Here is a 16,218-nt window from a genome sequence, read left to right on the forward strand (position 1 = left end):
GGTGGCTCAAGGATTGCATATGCATGTAAGACAAACATTGACAATAACAATGGACAATGACAAAGAGTGGATTGAGGCGAAAGCTGAAATTGAGGCCTTTCATATATTTAAATATAATTTAAAAAAATTAAATATTACTTATACTATATTATCATGTTTTAGATGCAAAATTACTTCTAATTAACATATGCCATATAGATTTTTTTGAAATTCTATAAACAACTTTTCACACCCGTTGATGTGACAGATTAATAGTAGTAAGTAAAAAATTGATGTTAGTGGTGAACTTATATAAAAACTAGTAAAAGTTTGTTAACTCAACTTGTGAAAAATGGTGCGAATTTTTTTTTTTTTTTTTTTTGTATTGCTCTTTTTTTTAGATGTGCTACATTCATAATATTTTCACAATAAATCATAGGTGTTAATTTGTTATTGGTTATAATTTGAACTCATTACTAAAATTATTTTTTTGTCGTCAATAATACCTTGTAACAATTTACCATTTAGGATTTATTCTAAAAATGTTGTAAAGAAGTTGTGAGCGTAACATTTTTTTTTTTCTTGTTTTTCATTTGATAAAAAAAATATTTTATTTATTAGCTAATATTTGGACTTAATTAATACTATTATAATATTAAAAAAAAACCCTATTGGTTAAAATTTGGGGACCTTTTTTCTACTTGGGGCCTTAGGCGGCCACATCAGTTGCTTCACATATAGAGCTGGTACTAGAGATAAGATATTGATGAAGGAAAGTGTTCTGGTTAGTACTAATTAAAGGAATAGAAAATACAAAGTTTATGTTGAGTTGAAAAACCACACCCAGTAAGGTGTATACTATTTTGTATTAATACTAAAATATTATAGACAAACTTCCCTAAATTGTAGAGATTATAATTACAGCAAATTACAATTACAGAAAAGCTAAAGTCAAGGGATGTGCTAGGGGGGAGATAATCATGAGAGTGATATTGGCTGATATATGTTTGACAAGTATTAGAATTTGAATTGGACTATTTTAAATCAATATGTTTGGACTCATTGCTGGTAATATTTGACTTTGAATTGGACACATCAATCTTCTAATTATCACACCCCCCAAGCTAAGGGGACAAGAGCATACCATAAGCTTGTTTGTCAATAATTTGAAGCGGGCAGAAGAAAGCCATTCAGTGAAACAAGTACCGCCTGATTTGCAGTACAAATGTAGCTAACGTCAAGCTCCTTGGGAACAACCTTATCACACACATAATAGTAATCTACTTCCAAATGTTTAGTGCAAGCATGAAACACATCTCTGAAACCATTGTTGAGGAGCTTGTTTTAAACCATCGAGGGACTTATGAAGCTTGCAGACATGGTGTGGATAATTAGGATCAATGAACCTAGAAGCCTGACGCATATACACCTCCTCAAATAATAGGCCATGGAGAAATGCATTCTGAACATTCAATTGTTAGATAGGCCATTTTTTATGAATGGCTAAAACAAGAACAATGCGAATAGTGAAGAGTTTTAAAATCAGACTAAAAGTCTCTGTATAATCAAGACCTTATTATTGATGAAAACCATTTGCTACAATATGAGCTTTACAGTGCTTAATAATACCATCAGATTTTTTCTTAATTTTAAACACCCAGTTATTAGGTAATATGTTCATATTTAAACGAGAAGGGACTAATGACCAAGTGCCATTCTGTTGCAAGGCATTAAATTCAACCATTATAGCTTGATGTCATTCTGCATGTTTAACTACTTGGCTATAACAGGTGGGTTCAATCAAATGAGAATCATATACCACATTCATTGCATATTTTGGATTGGGCTTGCAAATTCCGTCCTTTCTTCTAGTGACCATGGAGTAGGAGGAATTTTCTAGGAGAGTTTGTGATGTGGGATTAGGTGGTAATGGATTTGGAATGGAATATGCATTTGGAGTATAAGTTGTGAGGGATGAATTAGGTGGTATAGTGGGGCTAGGATGAGAAGCCATAGGAGAAGAACCCACAAGATGGTTGCTAGAAATATGAGGAGGAGAGCTTTGTGTGAAGGAAACAAAATCTAGTGGGGTAGGCATTTGAGGAGTTTGAGGTATAGGAGGGGAAGTGGGTGGAGGTCTAGAACAAGGTGGTGTATGTAGTTGAGGTAGTTGAATCATTTCTATGGTAGGTACCAAAGATTCCAAGGAGCCCTTCTCTGCAAAAATAGTGTTAATAGTCCTTTCAAATAGGAATGAAGACTCATAAAAAATAACTTGACGAGATAAATAGACACGACCAATGCTTGAATCAAGACATCGATATCCTTCATGATTAAGAGAGCAATCCAAAAACACATATCGTTTAGAATGAAATTGCAGCTTATTTATAGGGTCGCAAATAAGGAAAGCATGCACAACCAAAAACTCGAAGACTATCATAAGTGGGAGAGTTTTGAAATAGCTTTGTACATGGAGTGAGATAATTTAAGACATGAGTTGGAAGTATATTAATCAAATACATTACAATGAGGACCAAGTTGCATATGCTGATGTGAAACGAGCCACTGTGGATAGCACTGGTGGGGAGAGAGAATTATTGATCCAACTAAGGATCGTTTGGTTCTATTGATGCCAAGTAATATAAGATGGATCCATTTCGGTGGTATCCTTACCATCTTTGTCACATTTAAATTCTGGAGGACATTGATTTGTACCATCTACAAATCCCATCATACTCTTGCTCTTCAAAATAGGAACAATCTGATCAAGCCAAAAAGGATAATTGGTTCTGTCTAGTTTAATTGACATGAACCCTGAATGATTGGGTACCACGGCACCAGTTGAAGAATTGGTGGATTCCATGAAATTAGCTAAAGCAAAGAAAAGAGAAAACTTGGAAAAAAAATTGTGTTTATTTTTTAAATGTCGTTGGACATATAGCTCTGATACCATAAAGGAATAAAGAATACAAAGTTTATGTTGGGTTGAAAAACCACACCAAGTAATGTGTATACTCACCCTCAAAAAAAAAAAAAAAAAGTAATGTGTATACTATTTTATAGTAATACTAAAAGATTATAAACAAATTTCCCTAAATTGTAGAGATTACAATTAAAGCAAATTACTATTACAAAAAATTAGCTAAAGTCAAGGGATGTGCTATGGAGGAGAGAATCACGAGAGTGATATTGGCTGATTTATTTTTGGCAAGTATTAGAATTTGAATTGGACTCTTTTATGGCAATATGTTTGGACTCTTTGTTGGAAATATTTGACTTTAATTGGACACATCAATCTTTTGATTATCACTAATTAGCAGGAACCATATACACGAGAAATTATTAGGTCCACTAAGAGGACTACTAACTTGGTCCTCCCTAACCTTCCAACTAATAAAATACTGTTATTTATGCAAATGTGACATCATTTGGTAATTTTTATTTTTTATTTCTTGTGCTGATTGGGAAGTTCATACATACATTTGCATAAATAACATCATCTCATTGGTCAGGGAGGACATCATCAGCAATCCTCCCGGTGTAAATAATAATTTCTCCATATATACCTCATAATACATTGGTTATTAATTCAAACTTTCCTTTCCCTGAGACTAAAACTTATTAATAAATACATAAAAAAAAAAAAAAAAAAAAAAAAACTTGCCAAAAAGTATATAACACAACAATTTTACAACTTCTATTACAATTAGTGCATAATTAAAATGGTATAAGTAGTATATCCCAATAAAAGTGATGTTCCAATCAATACAAATTAAATCAATAGCCTTGAAATATATAATCTATCTTTGGGTTTCACCATTTTGCATAACAAAATATCTGCACACAAGTTCTAAAACTCTCTCAAATACCCCTATTTTTTAATTTATTAATTTTAAATGAAAAAACACAAACGGGTTTATATATATATATATATAATATGTGGGGTTTTTATTTTATTTTATAGAAAAATTACTTCTTCTATTTGAATTTCAATACCTCTACATGAGAGTTATAAAAAAAAAATCAAGAGTTTTAGGACCTATTTGGTAGTAAGATTTTTGTTTTTTGTTTTTGTTTTTTTCAAAACGGTATGAAAATAATTTTAAAAAAAATTGAATGTGAAACTAGTATATATTGTTACTATTATTACTCAAAACTCGAACTTCATTTTGGCTGTAATAATAAAATATGCTAAGGTGTTGAGGAATTGAAAGTTTAAATGGGTAAGCAGGGAGGCCCATGTATTAGCTTAATGGGCCTTAAGGTAAGGTTTCGTTGATTGTTTCGGCCCTGGCCTGGCTAAAGCCCTTATGGGATGATGTTTGTTCAAACTTGAAACAGCACATGTCTTGTGATAATAGCCGTTCGATGTGTCGGAGCCCAAGAAAGCAACTTCACTTATGTTATTGATGATTCCTACTTTCCTAGTCCAACTCACAGTCCCACAATAGGAAAAATAATTGTTTGATACAAAAACAAAATTACTTCCCGTTTTAGAAAACATAGACAAAAACAAACAGTACTTTACGCACTTCTAGTTCTAGAATCTAAACTTTGGCTCCAAATATTTTGTCGCCAGAATTAACATGCGTGTGAGAGAACAACAACAACAACAACAACAACCTCTGTTAATGTAATACCCGGAAAAAAAAAAAATATATATATATATATATATATAAAAGGAGAGGTATTTAAGTAAATTTTTTGTGGGGCCAATTTTTTTTTTTTTTTTTAGAGAGTTTCAACTTATGGCATCCGCTTCTGATAATAGCTTTTTATCATTAAACCAAAACACCAATCAATTCAGATCTCTTATACAACCATCAGAGACTTTATCAGTTGAGTTAACTGGAACCCACTGGGGCCAATTTTGTAATTTTTAATTATAAGAGAGTTTTTTTAGAAAATAAGGTTGAAACTCTAACTATTTATAAGCTTATTAAGTTAATGTATATGAGATATTTTGAGAGAGGAGATTACCCAAAGGACTGAAGTAGAGAAAGATTGACTACACTCTTGAGGTAAAAGCTTAAGAAATCTTGTTCTTTTGTCAAATTTAGACTTTATGTAATATTAGAATATATTTTTATGTGAGTATTTTGGCCAATAGCGAGACTGTTTATATATCCAATGAGATTAGCGAGGTAAACAAAGAAGGAATTTGATTAATTTTCTTTGTGCCCAGTGTTGCGTTAAGTGTAAAAGAAGGCTCTTGGATCAGGTTTTTTTTTGCACAGGTTGACTGAATTGGGGTTTTGGCGAATTGCAAAACGTAATGGTGTCTGTGCAGGCTTGATTTTGTATGATATAGAATATAGTACTTTTTTCCTAGTTTTGTCCTCATCTCAAAGAGAACTAGGGGTGAATGGAGATTAAAATATATATATATATATATATATGAGCACACGTATAGAAGATTAGGTGGTGTACTTTTGACCCTATATGGCTATAAATATGGTGTATCTATAGGCTTTGTCCCTAGGTGCTATTAGTGGCAGAAAGTGGAGGAAATATATATATATATATATATTATGAATACTGCAGATTTTTTTTAACCATGGAATAATAGTGGAAAATTATTGGGTATTTTTAGAAGTCTTTCTTTTGGTTGGGTATTTATATAAGTTTTATTTAAAAATATTAGATTATTGAGTAGATGATATTTGAAAAATTGTTTAGGTGATATCTAAGGATTTTAGAAGAAGTGTTAGGGAGAAGTTTCTTTTGGTATGACTTTTGGAGGTAAGTAACTTTATCTTAATTGGTTTTATCTTTGCGTATTTTAACTACTGAAAAATGTTTACAGTTGTTACAATTTATTCCTATTGTAATACTGATTTCAAGTAAAGAATTATCACAAATATATCTTATTGCTGAATATATGATGTATTTCATTTCATTGTTTTTAGCTATACTGATTCAAAATAAAGAATGAAGAATTTTCACAAATATACATAAGCATTGATTATAAGATTATTATTATTTTTTTTTAGCTATATTGATTTAAAGTAAAGAATTATAGAAATATCACAAATAGATTTGAATATTCAATCTATGATTATATATATATATATGTATGTATTTGAATAAGATATAGTTTTGTTAGAGAATATGATTTTATATATATGATTATGAATAATCTGACTATGAATTTATTTTGATACCTAGTCAATGAGGGTTATTTATTGGTACTCTAATACCTAAACCAATTGGGGTTATTCATTGGTATTTTGATACCCAAACCAATGGAGGTTATTCATTGGTATTCTAATACCCAAACCAATGGGGGTTATGCATTGGTACTCTGATATCCAGCCAATGGGGGTTATTCATTGGTACTCTGATGCTTAGTCACGGGAATATAGCATAACCATAGTCATAAGATTATTAAGAATATGAATTACGTTTGAATATTTGAATTATTTTGAGTCCTTATAACTACATATGTGATTTTGGAAATGTTTGAGTATTTGAACTATTTTGAGTTATTAAAACTGCTTATGTATCTTTTTGGAACATATTGTAAGTTATATTTTTGATATATGGAAAACTGACTACTTTCTAAACCATCTATGATATATTTGTCAGATTAAAGTATGTGATCTATTTGCAACTTATTATTTTAAGATTATGAAACTTCTTTAGTTATTTATGAAAACTAATGGTATATTATAACTTTTGAAGACTCATATTACATTTTATTACTTTACAGATTTATTACTTGATAAAACTTATTAGAATTTTGGTTACTTATTTAGTTGTCAGCTTATCCTTTTTTTTTTCCCTCCAGTTTCAAATTGTGAGAATATCAAGTTTTGGGAGTTATGATGTTGTGTTATGAGCATGAAAAGAAGCTTAGTGATTTTGAGATTGGATGGTCTTATAATAGTTTTATATTTTATTAGCCAATTGACATTATGTACATAGGGATTGGATTTTATTCCTATTAAATTATTAGAGATCTAATAATAAAGAAATTGTTGAGATATTTTTGAATTTATTTAAATTAATTTTTGAGCATAAATTTTAGTTGCTAAAATGAACTTACACATTTATATAAAGTGCTTATTTTATAAGCGTGTAGTTGTCACGTGATTATCTTTATGCTTGGTTCGGGGCGGGACAGTTAACATCAATCTCAGAACAAAACCAAGAAGAAGAATTAAATGCAAGTAGTTTGATTAAACAAACATGGTTAGAGTCGAAGAAATTGTGGGCAATTGCTGGACCCTCCATTTTCAGCAGGCTTGCCATGTTCTCTATGACTGTCATAACCCAGTCCTTCTCCGGCCACCTCAGCGAACTCGACCTCGCCGCCATTTCCATCGCCTCCACCGTCATCATCGCCATCACTTTCGGTTTCTTGGTACTCCCATTTCCCTTCTCTTCCTTTCTAATCTTTCACTTTCATCACGATAACTACTACTTGTCCCAAAAACTAACACTTCCTCTCACTATAATACTTCAGAAAAGCTCAAATTGTCGCGATGAATTTAATCATTTAACCATTATTTTAACGCCTGATGACCATTTTGATGTAGTTGGGTATGGCGAGTGCTCTTGAAACGCTATGTGGCCAAGCATACGGGGCCAGATAGTGATGATTCCTCTCGGATTTCTGGCTGCTGCTGGGTACGTTGCTGGTTCTAAGTCTTGTTTCCGCTCTTCTTTATAGTAAAACATAATGTGTATGGCAGAATAGGAATATAACATGCAATTAGATCAGTGAAAATATGGATAATATGTGAGAAGCAAGATTTGAGGTTCAAGAGTTACAGATTAAGAAGTCCTATATGTCACCAGCATCATCATTTCACTTGCCCAATGCTATCCCCATTCCCACTAAAACATAAGTTTGATCATTATGTTCAGCTTTATCTTCCCAAGTGTGGAAATCATACTGTTTCTTGCCCCATGTAATGATGTCTGTAAGCAGTACATTTACAGACTTTTTTTTTTTTTTTTGAGTGTGTGAACTAATTAACGCAGTTCTTGTGACCTGCAGTTCCGCAATGATATAATATCATCTTTTCTTAAAATGCTTCTGGCTTAATTTACCCGCTTGCTTTAATTCTTAAAGGCAAACAATATGTTAAGGTTCAAGGTTCTAGAAAGAGAGTTTCAATAGCGAATATCTAATTATTTGACAAGATAAAACCCGATGGTCTTTTCTGTGAGCTAAATGTCAATTATTAGTGTTTTAATTTAATAACATCTTCCCAGCATCATTTAACATCGTTAGTGGATGTGATCGGTTCAAATAAATGCCCCATTTTTATATATTGGATTCTCTTAGTAACATCTCTGGTAATTACTGAGTAATTTTTGGAGTGGAGGGAGTTCTTTTAAATTTTATCTTTTTTGTGTTGAAAACCAACCAAGAGGTTAAAGCATTTGAATATGAGATTATCAAAATCATTAGCTTCATAAGACCTTAGAAAATTTCACTACTGATGATTGGTGGAAACCTATCTTTACCTCTTCAATGTAACCATGCAGATGTATACATGTTAATGGTTGCCAAAGCAGAACTTTATTAGCTTCCCTCCCCACACCTTCCTCCACCCCAGCAGCATTGCTAGTCTAGGAGGGGAGTCTTTGAGTTTGTGTCCTTATGAGTTCATCCCCAATAAAGTGAACTCATTTTGGGTCTTGGTTGGGAAGATGCAGATAATAAGGCCATCCCTAAAAAATGCAGCCTATTTTATCCTTCATTGTGAAGACTATAAAGAAACTTATAATCATGTCAAAAATTTGAACAGGCAGTGTATGAAGGCACAAAAGTACATAGGAAAGAAGATGGGCGGGTTATTCTCTTCCGTCCAGAGCAGAATGCCATTCGCATGAAATTTGGAGCAGAGAGAATGTGCATGCCATCACCCTCCATTGATCAATTTGTAGATGCTGTGAGGCAGACTGTCCTAGCCAACAAGCGTTGGGTAATCCTTGTCTATCTTGAAGAAAATGGTGAACCATTAATTCTTTATGAGTTGATTATTTCTATAAATTTATACTATCTTTTTAATATAATATATGTGGATGATTATGACGATCAGGTTCCTCCTCCAGGAAAAGGGTCTCTGTACATTAGGCCTCTGCTCATGGGAAGTGGTCAAATATTGGGTTTGGGTGCAGCACCTGAATACGCTTTCCTAGTATATGTTTCCCCTGTTGGCAACTATTTCAAGGTGAGGGCATTTTCTGTTTTCCATTTGAAGCTTTACTTTTGCTTCAAACGAAAATCTTCTAGATTGTCTTGAATACTAAAAATGGGACAATGATTTTTATTCCATTGGATCCTACCCCAAGTGTAGAATGATTTATCATTTATGTTAACTTGGTTTATAATCAGGAGGGTTTTGCACCCTTGAACTTGTATGTTGAGAAAGATTTGGATCGTGCCTCTCCCCGGTAAGGAATTTATTCTCTCATGTAACTTAATTTTTTGCTGCATTAAGCATTATTGTATAACACATCATCGTGTTTGAAATTGTAGGGTTTCAAAGCATTGACTAAAGCAAAGAGCAGAGGATTTTCTGATGACTCAGTGAATAGGAAAAATATTGAGGAGGTCTCCTCCTGTAACATTTTTATTGTGAAGGTTTTTTTTTTTTTTTAAAGAATATTTTAAGTTCAATCTAATATGTTAGCAAGTTTTTGTCTTGATGGAATTCAAGGAAAGGGAAACTATAAAACTCATTGGATAAGCCTTGAAAGTAAATAAAATATATGGCATAATTTCCAAGGATTACTGATTACTGAGAAACAAATTGATTTGTGAAATTATCGTTAGTATATGGAGATAAATGAAAACAGTAGGCAAGTAATGAAGCTTGAGATTGGATAAGAAAAGCTATAAAATAAACCATATTGATACAAATAAGATGTTGATGACAACTTATCAGTTATCACTTAGGCATCATAAACTGAACCATTCAATTTCCCCCATTAAGTTTAAGCAACCTGTATTTAATACTTGTTCACATTTACTCCATTGAAATTTTACGGTCCTAAATTATATTATCTCCCTTTGTATTCTTATAATAGGTACACTCTAAACCTCATGCATGCATTTTCCAATTTTCTAGGGCAATGCTATTTCAACTCCTGCAGTAAATGGGACCATTCTTCCAGGAGTCACCCGAAGAAGCATCGTTGAGATTGCTCGTGATCATGGTTACCAGGTGATATTCATGTACCACTAAATGACAGCTTGAACCTGATTTTCTTAATTAATTTTTGAAGTAATACCAACTGAGAAGGGCTTCATTAAAAAATTAAGGCCACTCTTCCCATTGGACATGGGAGACTTATGAATGACTAGGAACTTGCTGTTTCTATTTTAGATGTTTCTCTTTGTTGCCAAGATGTGAACTCTTTACTCTGTAGAGTCTTTGTCATGGAATTCATTCTATTTTCTTCTAAAAATAATTAATTACTACTTGTTTCAAATGTTTAAATTGTTAGGAAATGGTTAGTTTAATTATTTAACCATTATTCTAATATCGTTTGTAATTTGATGCCAGGTCGAGGAACGTGTTATTCCTATTGATGAATTGATTGATGCCGATGAAGTTTTCTGCACAGGAACTGCTATTGGTGTTGCTTTTGTAGGTAGCATTACATATGAAGGAAAAAGGTAATTAACAGTATATGGGTTATTGTTTATTTGCTGAAAGATGGTTAAAGTATAGTTATAACTAGAAAAAATTGAAGTTCTGAAAAACCTTTAATAAAGAAATAAGCTAAAAAGTTAAAAGAAAAATCTATTCACAAACACACCATAGTGTGATAGAATAAGAAAGAGCCTTTTGAAAACATATGAGTACCTTCAGGGTGCATCCCTCTGTTGCAGAATTTATATTAATACTGCCAATATCTAACTTATGGAACTTATTTATATACAGGATTAAATTTAAAATGGGTGCTCAGACTGTGTCCCAGGAACTATCCTCAACCCTTGTAGGAATAAAAACAGGTTTGATTGAGGATAAGATGGGCTAGATAGTAGAGATAGAATAGTGAGCTCTTTATTCACCACATTATCATACCAAAATATTGTCAAAATTGTTGCTCTTTGGACAAAAATTTGTAAAAATAAACCAATTTCATAAATCACAATGTATATATCCAAAATTGAATATTTTTGGTGTTTAGCATTGACTCGTTCCATGACAAATTAAGGAGCAAAAAGTATTTTGGCAACAAATCTCCCTGCCATATGTGCTCCTCTATCGCATTAACCTTAACTCCCCCTCGCATGTGAGCCTTTGCAAATGCATCAAATATACCCACATGTGAGTCTCTATCATGTGTGTCATGTATGCAAGAGTTGCACCAAATGCAGCAATCACCAAATGCTCATTCAAGCAAAAGTTGAACCATTCCTCCAATGCCAATTTGTTAAGAGGAGCACCTATGAACCCAAAAGTTGAAGCCAACAATGTTGAATCCAACTACGTAACTAATTACTTGAAATTAAACCAAGATATTTATACTCATCATTTAATAATACCTATATGTTAGGTTCTAAGTACTTAGGAACTGATGTATTAGAACTCTAATTTATATTATTGGCAAACCATGATCAAAACAGGTTTTAAGTCTTGTTTAGACTTGCTCAAAGTGTATGCATTTTATGTAAAGTTGGAATCGAGTTGCTACAGAAGTTATAGTCTGATTCTACCTGGCTCAATCGATCGAGAATTAGACTTGACCGATCGAAACTCGGGCAGAATGTTTTTTTACAAAATTTTCCAACTTAGTCCTAAGCCCATATGATGTGTAGGGTTTATGTTTTGCCCTAAGTATAAAAAGGAAAACCTTAGTCACGTTTTCAAAGTGCCTTTTGCTGTGTGTGTGAATCTTTTGTGAGATCTAGAGGTTTTTGTCTTCACACATACTTAGGATTATCAAGAAGGAAAATTCGATTCAAGAACTTGATGATTATTCAGTTGCTGCAATAAAGAGCTTAAAGATACTCAAGCGGGAGTGCTTGTACTTGTTGGGAATTTAAGAAAGAAGTAGTCCGTGAACTCGGAGCTATCATGAGGTTGTGGTAGTAAGTTTTCTACTCGAGGTAGCAGTAGAATGTTAGTGGTCTAAGTCGCTATTGTGTAAATTTCAATTCTTTCATAGTAGATTCAGGTTTACATTGAGGATAGTTAGGTTAAATCCTCCTTAAGTTTTTACCGGTTTGGTTTCCTGGATTATCATATTGTTGTGTTCTTTATTTTCCGCACTTTACAATAATATGATGTGTTTGTGTTAACCTAGATCTGAAATTGGATTAAGTAATCAACTTGACTAATTAATTAGGTTAATCTGTTGTGTTTGCTGGGGTCTAAAAATGTACATTATAGAAGGGGCATGTCCTTTGTAAATTTCTAAATCTATTAGTTTTGGTAATGGATTTTCCACCATCTTTTTTGATGATATATAATGAAAAATACATTTAGACCCCTACCAATATTAAATCACATTATTAATATGGATAAATAGAAAAGCACACTAACCATATATAAACACATGCATGTAGTGACAAGCATATATTCACGGAATGAAAATTCAAATGGTAAAAACATTTTGGGGTAAAACCCAATTTGAACTCAATAAGTCCACTATTGAAGGTTATTATAGTACATGCAATACTCACATGACTTCCCATACATATAGTTAGGCTTAGTACCTAATTTCTCCTTTTCTACTAGAAAGTGTAGATAATGCGTTGTGCCTTCAATGTTACTTGTTGCCACATGTTGATATATTGAAAAAAAAACCGATGTCTCAATCACTTTAAGGCTTCTTGAAGATTTGATATCATCTCTTTTGATTTCTAACAACAACTCCAACAACAGTATGGTCATCTATGTGTTTTGAAGTATAAAGCTCTCTAAGGTGTATCAATGAGAGAGAAAGCAAGGAAGAACTAGAAGGCTTTCTCTAGGTTTTTATTAGTTAGTGTGGTCGTCTTCCTCTCTAAATCATTAAAGTCGTATTGTAGTTTAAAATTAAAATTGGTGTAGGTTTCTAGGTTTGGTTGATTACAGAAATGCTATGAAAGCCCGGGTCAATGATTTTCCTTTATAGGTTAGGTAGACTGAAAGTTGCGAAAATGTCTACTGAAACTGTCCAAACTGTCAATTCAGTCGATTGATCAAGCAAATTTGGTCCACTAAAAACTAGATTCCAACACCTTCAACAATAATTTTTTTAGCTTTCAACCTTTTAGGACATTCACATCCGGTATTTTTAGACTATTTTATTTTATCATTTTAAAAAATTATTTTATCAATTATCTCATACTATTTTACAATATATTTAACATCAAAACTTTTATTTTCTTATTCTACTCTTTAAAATAATATATTTATACATTAAAATAATATAATATTGCTATAATACCATCATATATTTTTTAAAAATAGCTATAGTACCATTAAAATAATAATTTATGATATAGAAAAGTTGCTATAGTGCCATCCTATATTTGCAATGGCACTGTAGCACCATGCCAAAAGAATTTGGCACATCCCATGTTTACCAGTCTAACTATGGGCTGCATTTGGGCTGAATTCTAAATTAGAGCTTACATTTGCCGTATCCAAGTGCCAGTGCAAATGCTTTTACACCACACAAGTACAATTGCAAATGTTTAAAAGATTAAAAATAAATTTATCATGGAATTAGCCATCACTAAAAATCCTAATATATAACCTGAAAAAAAATTTTTTTTTGCATCAGATAGGCTCAGTTAAATTGCACGTAGATGTTATAATTTTGAATTTTCAACCCTCATCTTCTCTACTAGATGAGTCAATTGCATGGTCATTAGTATAATTATTACTCTCAGGGTCTGTTTCGGATCCGCTTATTTTGTTGAAACTGAAAACTTTTTGCTAAAAGTATTATAGATAAAGATAAATGTTAGTTGAAATAGTACAGTGAGACCCATGAATAGTACTAAAAAGTGTAATGAGACCTATGAATAATGGCAAAAATAAGCTAACCAAACAAACACTTATTCTCTAAGCAAAAAAAAAAAAAAAAAAAGCTCTCAGACTCAAGTGAACTTATGTAACTTTTATTTTAAATAGAGATAATGCATGTGTCATTACTTGTTGACCAACATATTTTTTGGGAAAGGATCCTCTCCATTTTTTAGTTTATATATTTTATTTTATAGATCCAAAATATACAAAATGTTATGTAATTAAGATTGAATATAACTTTTGATTTGTAAAAGTTAATTTGAATCATGAATTGATTCAATTTAAATTTAATTTGAACCATAATTTTCATTTCCCATTCTCTTCGAGTCAAAATTCACTTGTAAGAAAAAAAAAAACAGCAATAAAAAAAAAAAAACAACATATATAGAAGACAAATATTGAGCAATCCACTTTATTAATTCTTTTTTGGGTAACTTTATACTTTTATAAAGTTACAAGTGGACTTAGTTTTAGACACATGTATAGAACAACCAATAACAGTTAATCCTTAATCCCAACCAAAATTGTGCGGTTAGGTATAGAGACTAATCATAATCGGTCCCATGTATTTTTTAACCATGTGTAATAACTAAAAGTAATATAAATAAAAAAAGTTTCTTAATATCAATTAGTCTTCCTGCAATTGGTTCTGATCTCTCCTTTTGAGCCAGTAAGTGGACTGAGGTTTCCCATTTTTATCATGGCACTCCCAAAATCAGAGAAGAACTTTGCTGAGTTTTGGCTATAGGTGTTCACTTGGGAATCTGTGGAGCCACCATTGAAGAGCTGTTGATCTGAGTGCATAAGGCCCTTTTTGTTCACTAAATCCTTGAAATAAGTGTTATCAAAAACTCCAGCAGTTTGGTCAAGAGGAGATAAATTAGTATCTCCGCCTGTACTCGGGCAGTTTTTCTTTATTGATGCCGCAAAGTTTGAATCTATATTAGTCTCATTATAGATACGAGGCCGAATTATACTGCATTTTACTTGACCTATGGTGTGCCCTCCTACAAAGAAAAAACACAAAAGAGAAGTTAAAAAAAAGAGTACATTTGTTATAATTTGGTGAAAATTCATACACCCAAAAAAGCAATTGTAATGAGAGAGGTGGGATAAAAAGTTATGTTTTATGTTTTAACTAAGGGACAACGTCAAAAACACAACAATATTACTTTTACATGGATGGATTGACTGACTACCAACAACATTTTTATTATGGACCAATTATAACAGATCGTATCAACAATTGTGAAAAAAATTTGTGTGTTTAAATTTGTTGTTACCTGAGAGAGTCACCATTTCTGGAGCAGTAAAACCCTTTTTGCTGAATGCAGATATAAGACCGCTAAGATCTAAGGAGGGGGAAGGGAGGTTACTTTGGGCATCATCAAAACTGGCTGTGGTTGCATCCCTTCTGCCTAATTGAACGGACCATGTAGTGCCGCCCAACTGAAGTAATCATACACAACAAAAGAAATTATAACAATAAGAAAGGTAAATAATTAAGGGGCAAAAATATATATCATAGACCAATATGGCCTAATCATTAACAATATTAAAAATTTCTTTACTCACAATTTTTAATACGAAGAATTACAATTTTATTTTTCTTTTTTTATTTTTCTTTTTTTTTAAATGTAAAGCTGCTTGCCAATCTTTCTTTTTTTTTTTTTCTTTTTTTTAATTTAACTTTTTTTTATTTATCAACACGATAAATTTGAATTTATGCTTGCCAATCTTTTTTTTTTTTATTTAATTTTTTAAACTTTTTTTTATTTATAAACACGATAAATTTGAATTTATAGTATCTGTTCCATAATAAATATCTTTTGCTATATGTATATATACATATATTATTTATAGATATTAATATCCATATCTCTGCTAGGGTACCTCAAAAACAAAAACTGTGCGGTCCAAACTAAAAGACAATAGAACGGAATTTATAATGAGACAGTTATGGCCAGTTTGGATGGAGGGAATTTATAGTAGAGTTGGCCATAAATTATTTTCGGTCAACTCAACTCTACTCCTCCTTCCTTCCCCTCCATCCAAATTGTCCATTAAAATGAATAATCAATCTTAAATCTCTGATTGCTATATCTTAACTATGATATACCAGTTTTTACTAATGATAGTTTTTCTCATTTTTGAATGAAAATATGTGATAGTAGTAAGAGAATTTGATGATAGCTTACCTTAACAACAGAATCACGAGCTGCAACGGCTAAATATCACAGCACCAGAC

At 32.0% G+C, this 16,218-nt stretch overlaps 3 protein-coding genes across 3 annotated transcripts in view; 2 read left to right on the forward strand and 1 right to left on the reverse strand.

Moving 5' to 3' along the window:
* Window positions 1–10,998, forward strand: part of LOC111996702 (branched-chain amino acid aminotransferase 1, mitochondrial) — a 38,286-nt gene extending 27,288 nt beyond the window's left edge. The window contains exons 8-10 of the mRNA XM_024028700.2: window positions 10,068–10,163; window positions 10,506–10,618; window positions 10,887–10,998. Of these exons, the coding sequence (XP_023884468.2) occupies window positions 10,068–10,163; window positions 10,506–10,618; window positions 10,887–10,983 (306 nt within the window). The 3' untranslated portion in view covers window positions 10,984–10,998. The remainder of the gene's footprint in view (window positions 1–10,067; window positions 10,164–10,505; window positions 10,619–10,886) is intronic.
* Window positions 7,902–9,491, forward strand: LOC111996741 (branched-chain-amino-acid aminotransferase 2, chloroplastic-like). The gene is made up of 5 exons (XM_065773189.1): window positions 7,902–7,907; window positions 8,742–8,918; window positions 9,036–9,167; window positions 9,332–9,390; window positions 9,476–9,491. The coding sequence occupies exons 1-5, from the start codon at window positions 7,902–7,904 to the stop codon at window positions 9,489–9,491; spliced, it is 390 nt and encodes a 129-aa protein (XP_065629261.1).
* Window positions 10,999–14,357: 3,359 nt separating the features above from the next.
* LOC112028705 (cationic peroxidase 1) overlaps window positions 14,358–16,218 on the reverse strand; it is an 18,210-nt gene continuing 16,349 nt past the window's right edge. The window contains exons 2-4 of the mRNA XM_065773200.1: window positions 16,169–16,197; window positions 15,254–15,419; window positions 14,358–14,977 (exon numbers count right to left, since the gene is read on the reverse strand). Coding sequence (XP_065629272.1) covers window positions 14,595–14,977; window positions 15,254–15,419; window positions 16,169–16,197 — 578 coding nt within the window. The 3' untranslated portion in view covers window positions 14,358–14,594. The remainder of the gene's footprint in view (window positions 14,978–15,253; window positions 15,420–16,168; window positions 16,198–16,218) is intronic.

Source organism: Quercus suber, unplaced genomic scaffold (assembly GCF_002906115.3).
Source record: "Quercus suber isolate HL8 unplaced genomic scaffold, Cork oak 2.0 scaffold_70, whole genome shotgun sequence".
Taxonomy (NCBI): Eukaryota; Viridiplantae; Streptophyta; class Magnoliopsida; order Fagales; family Fagaceae; genus Quercus; species Quercus suber.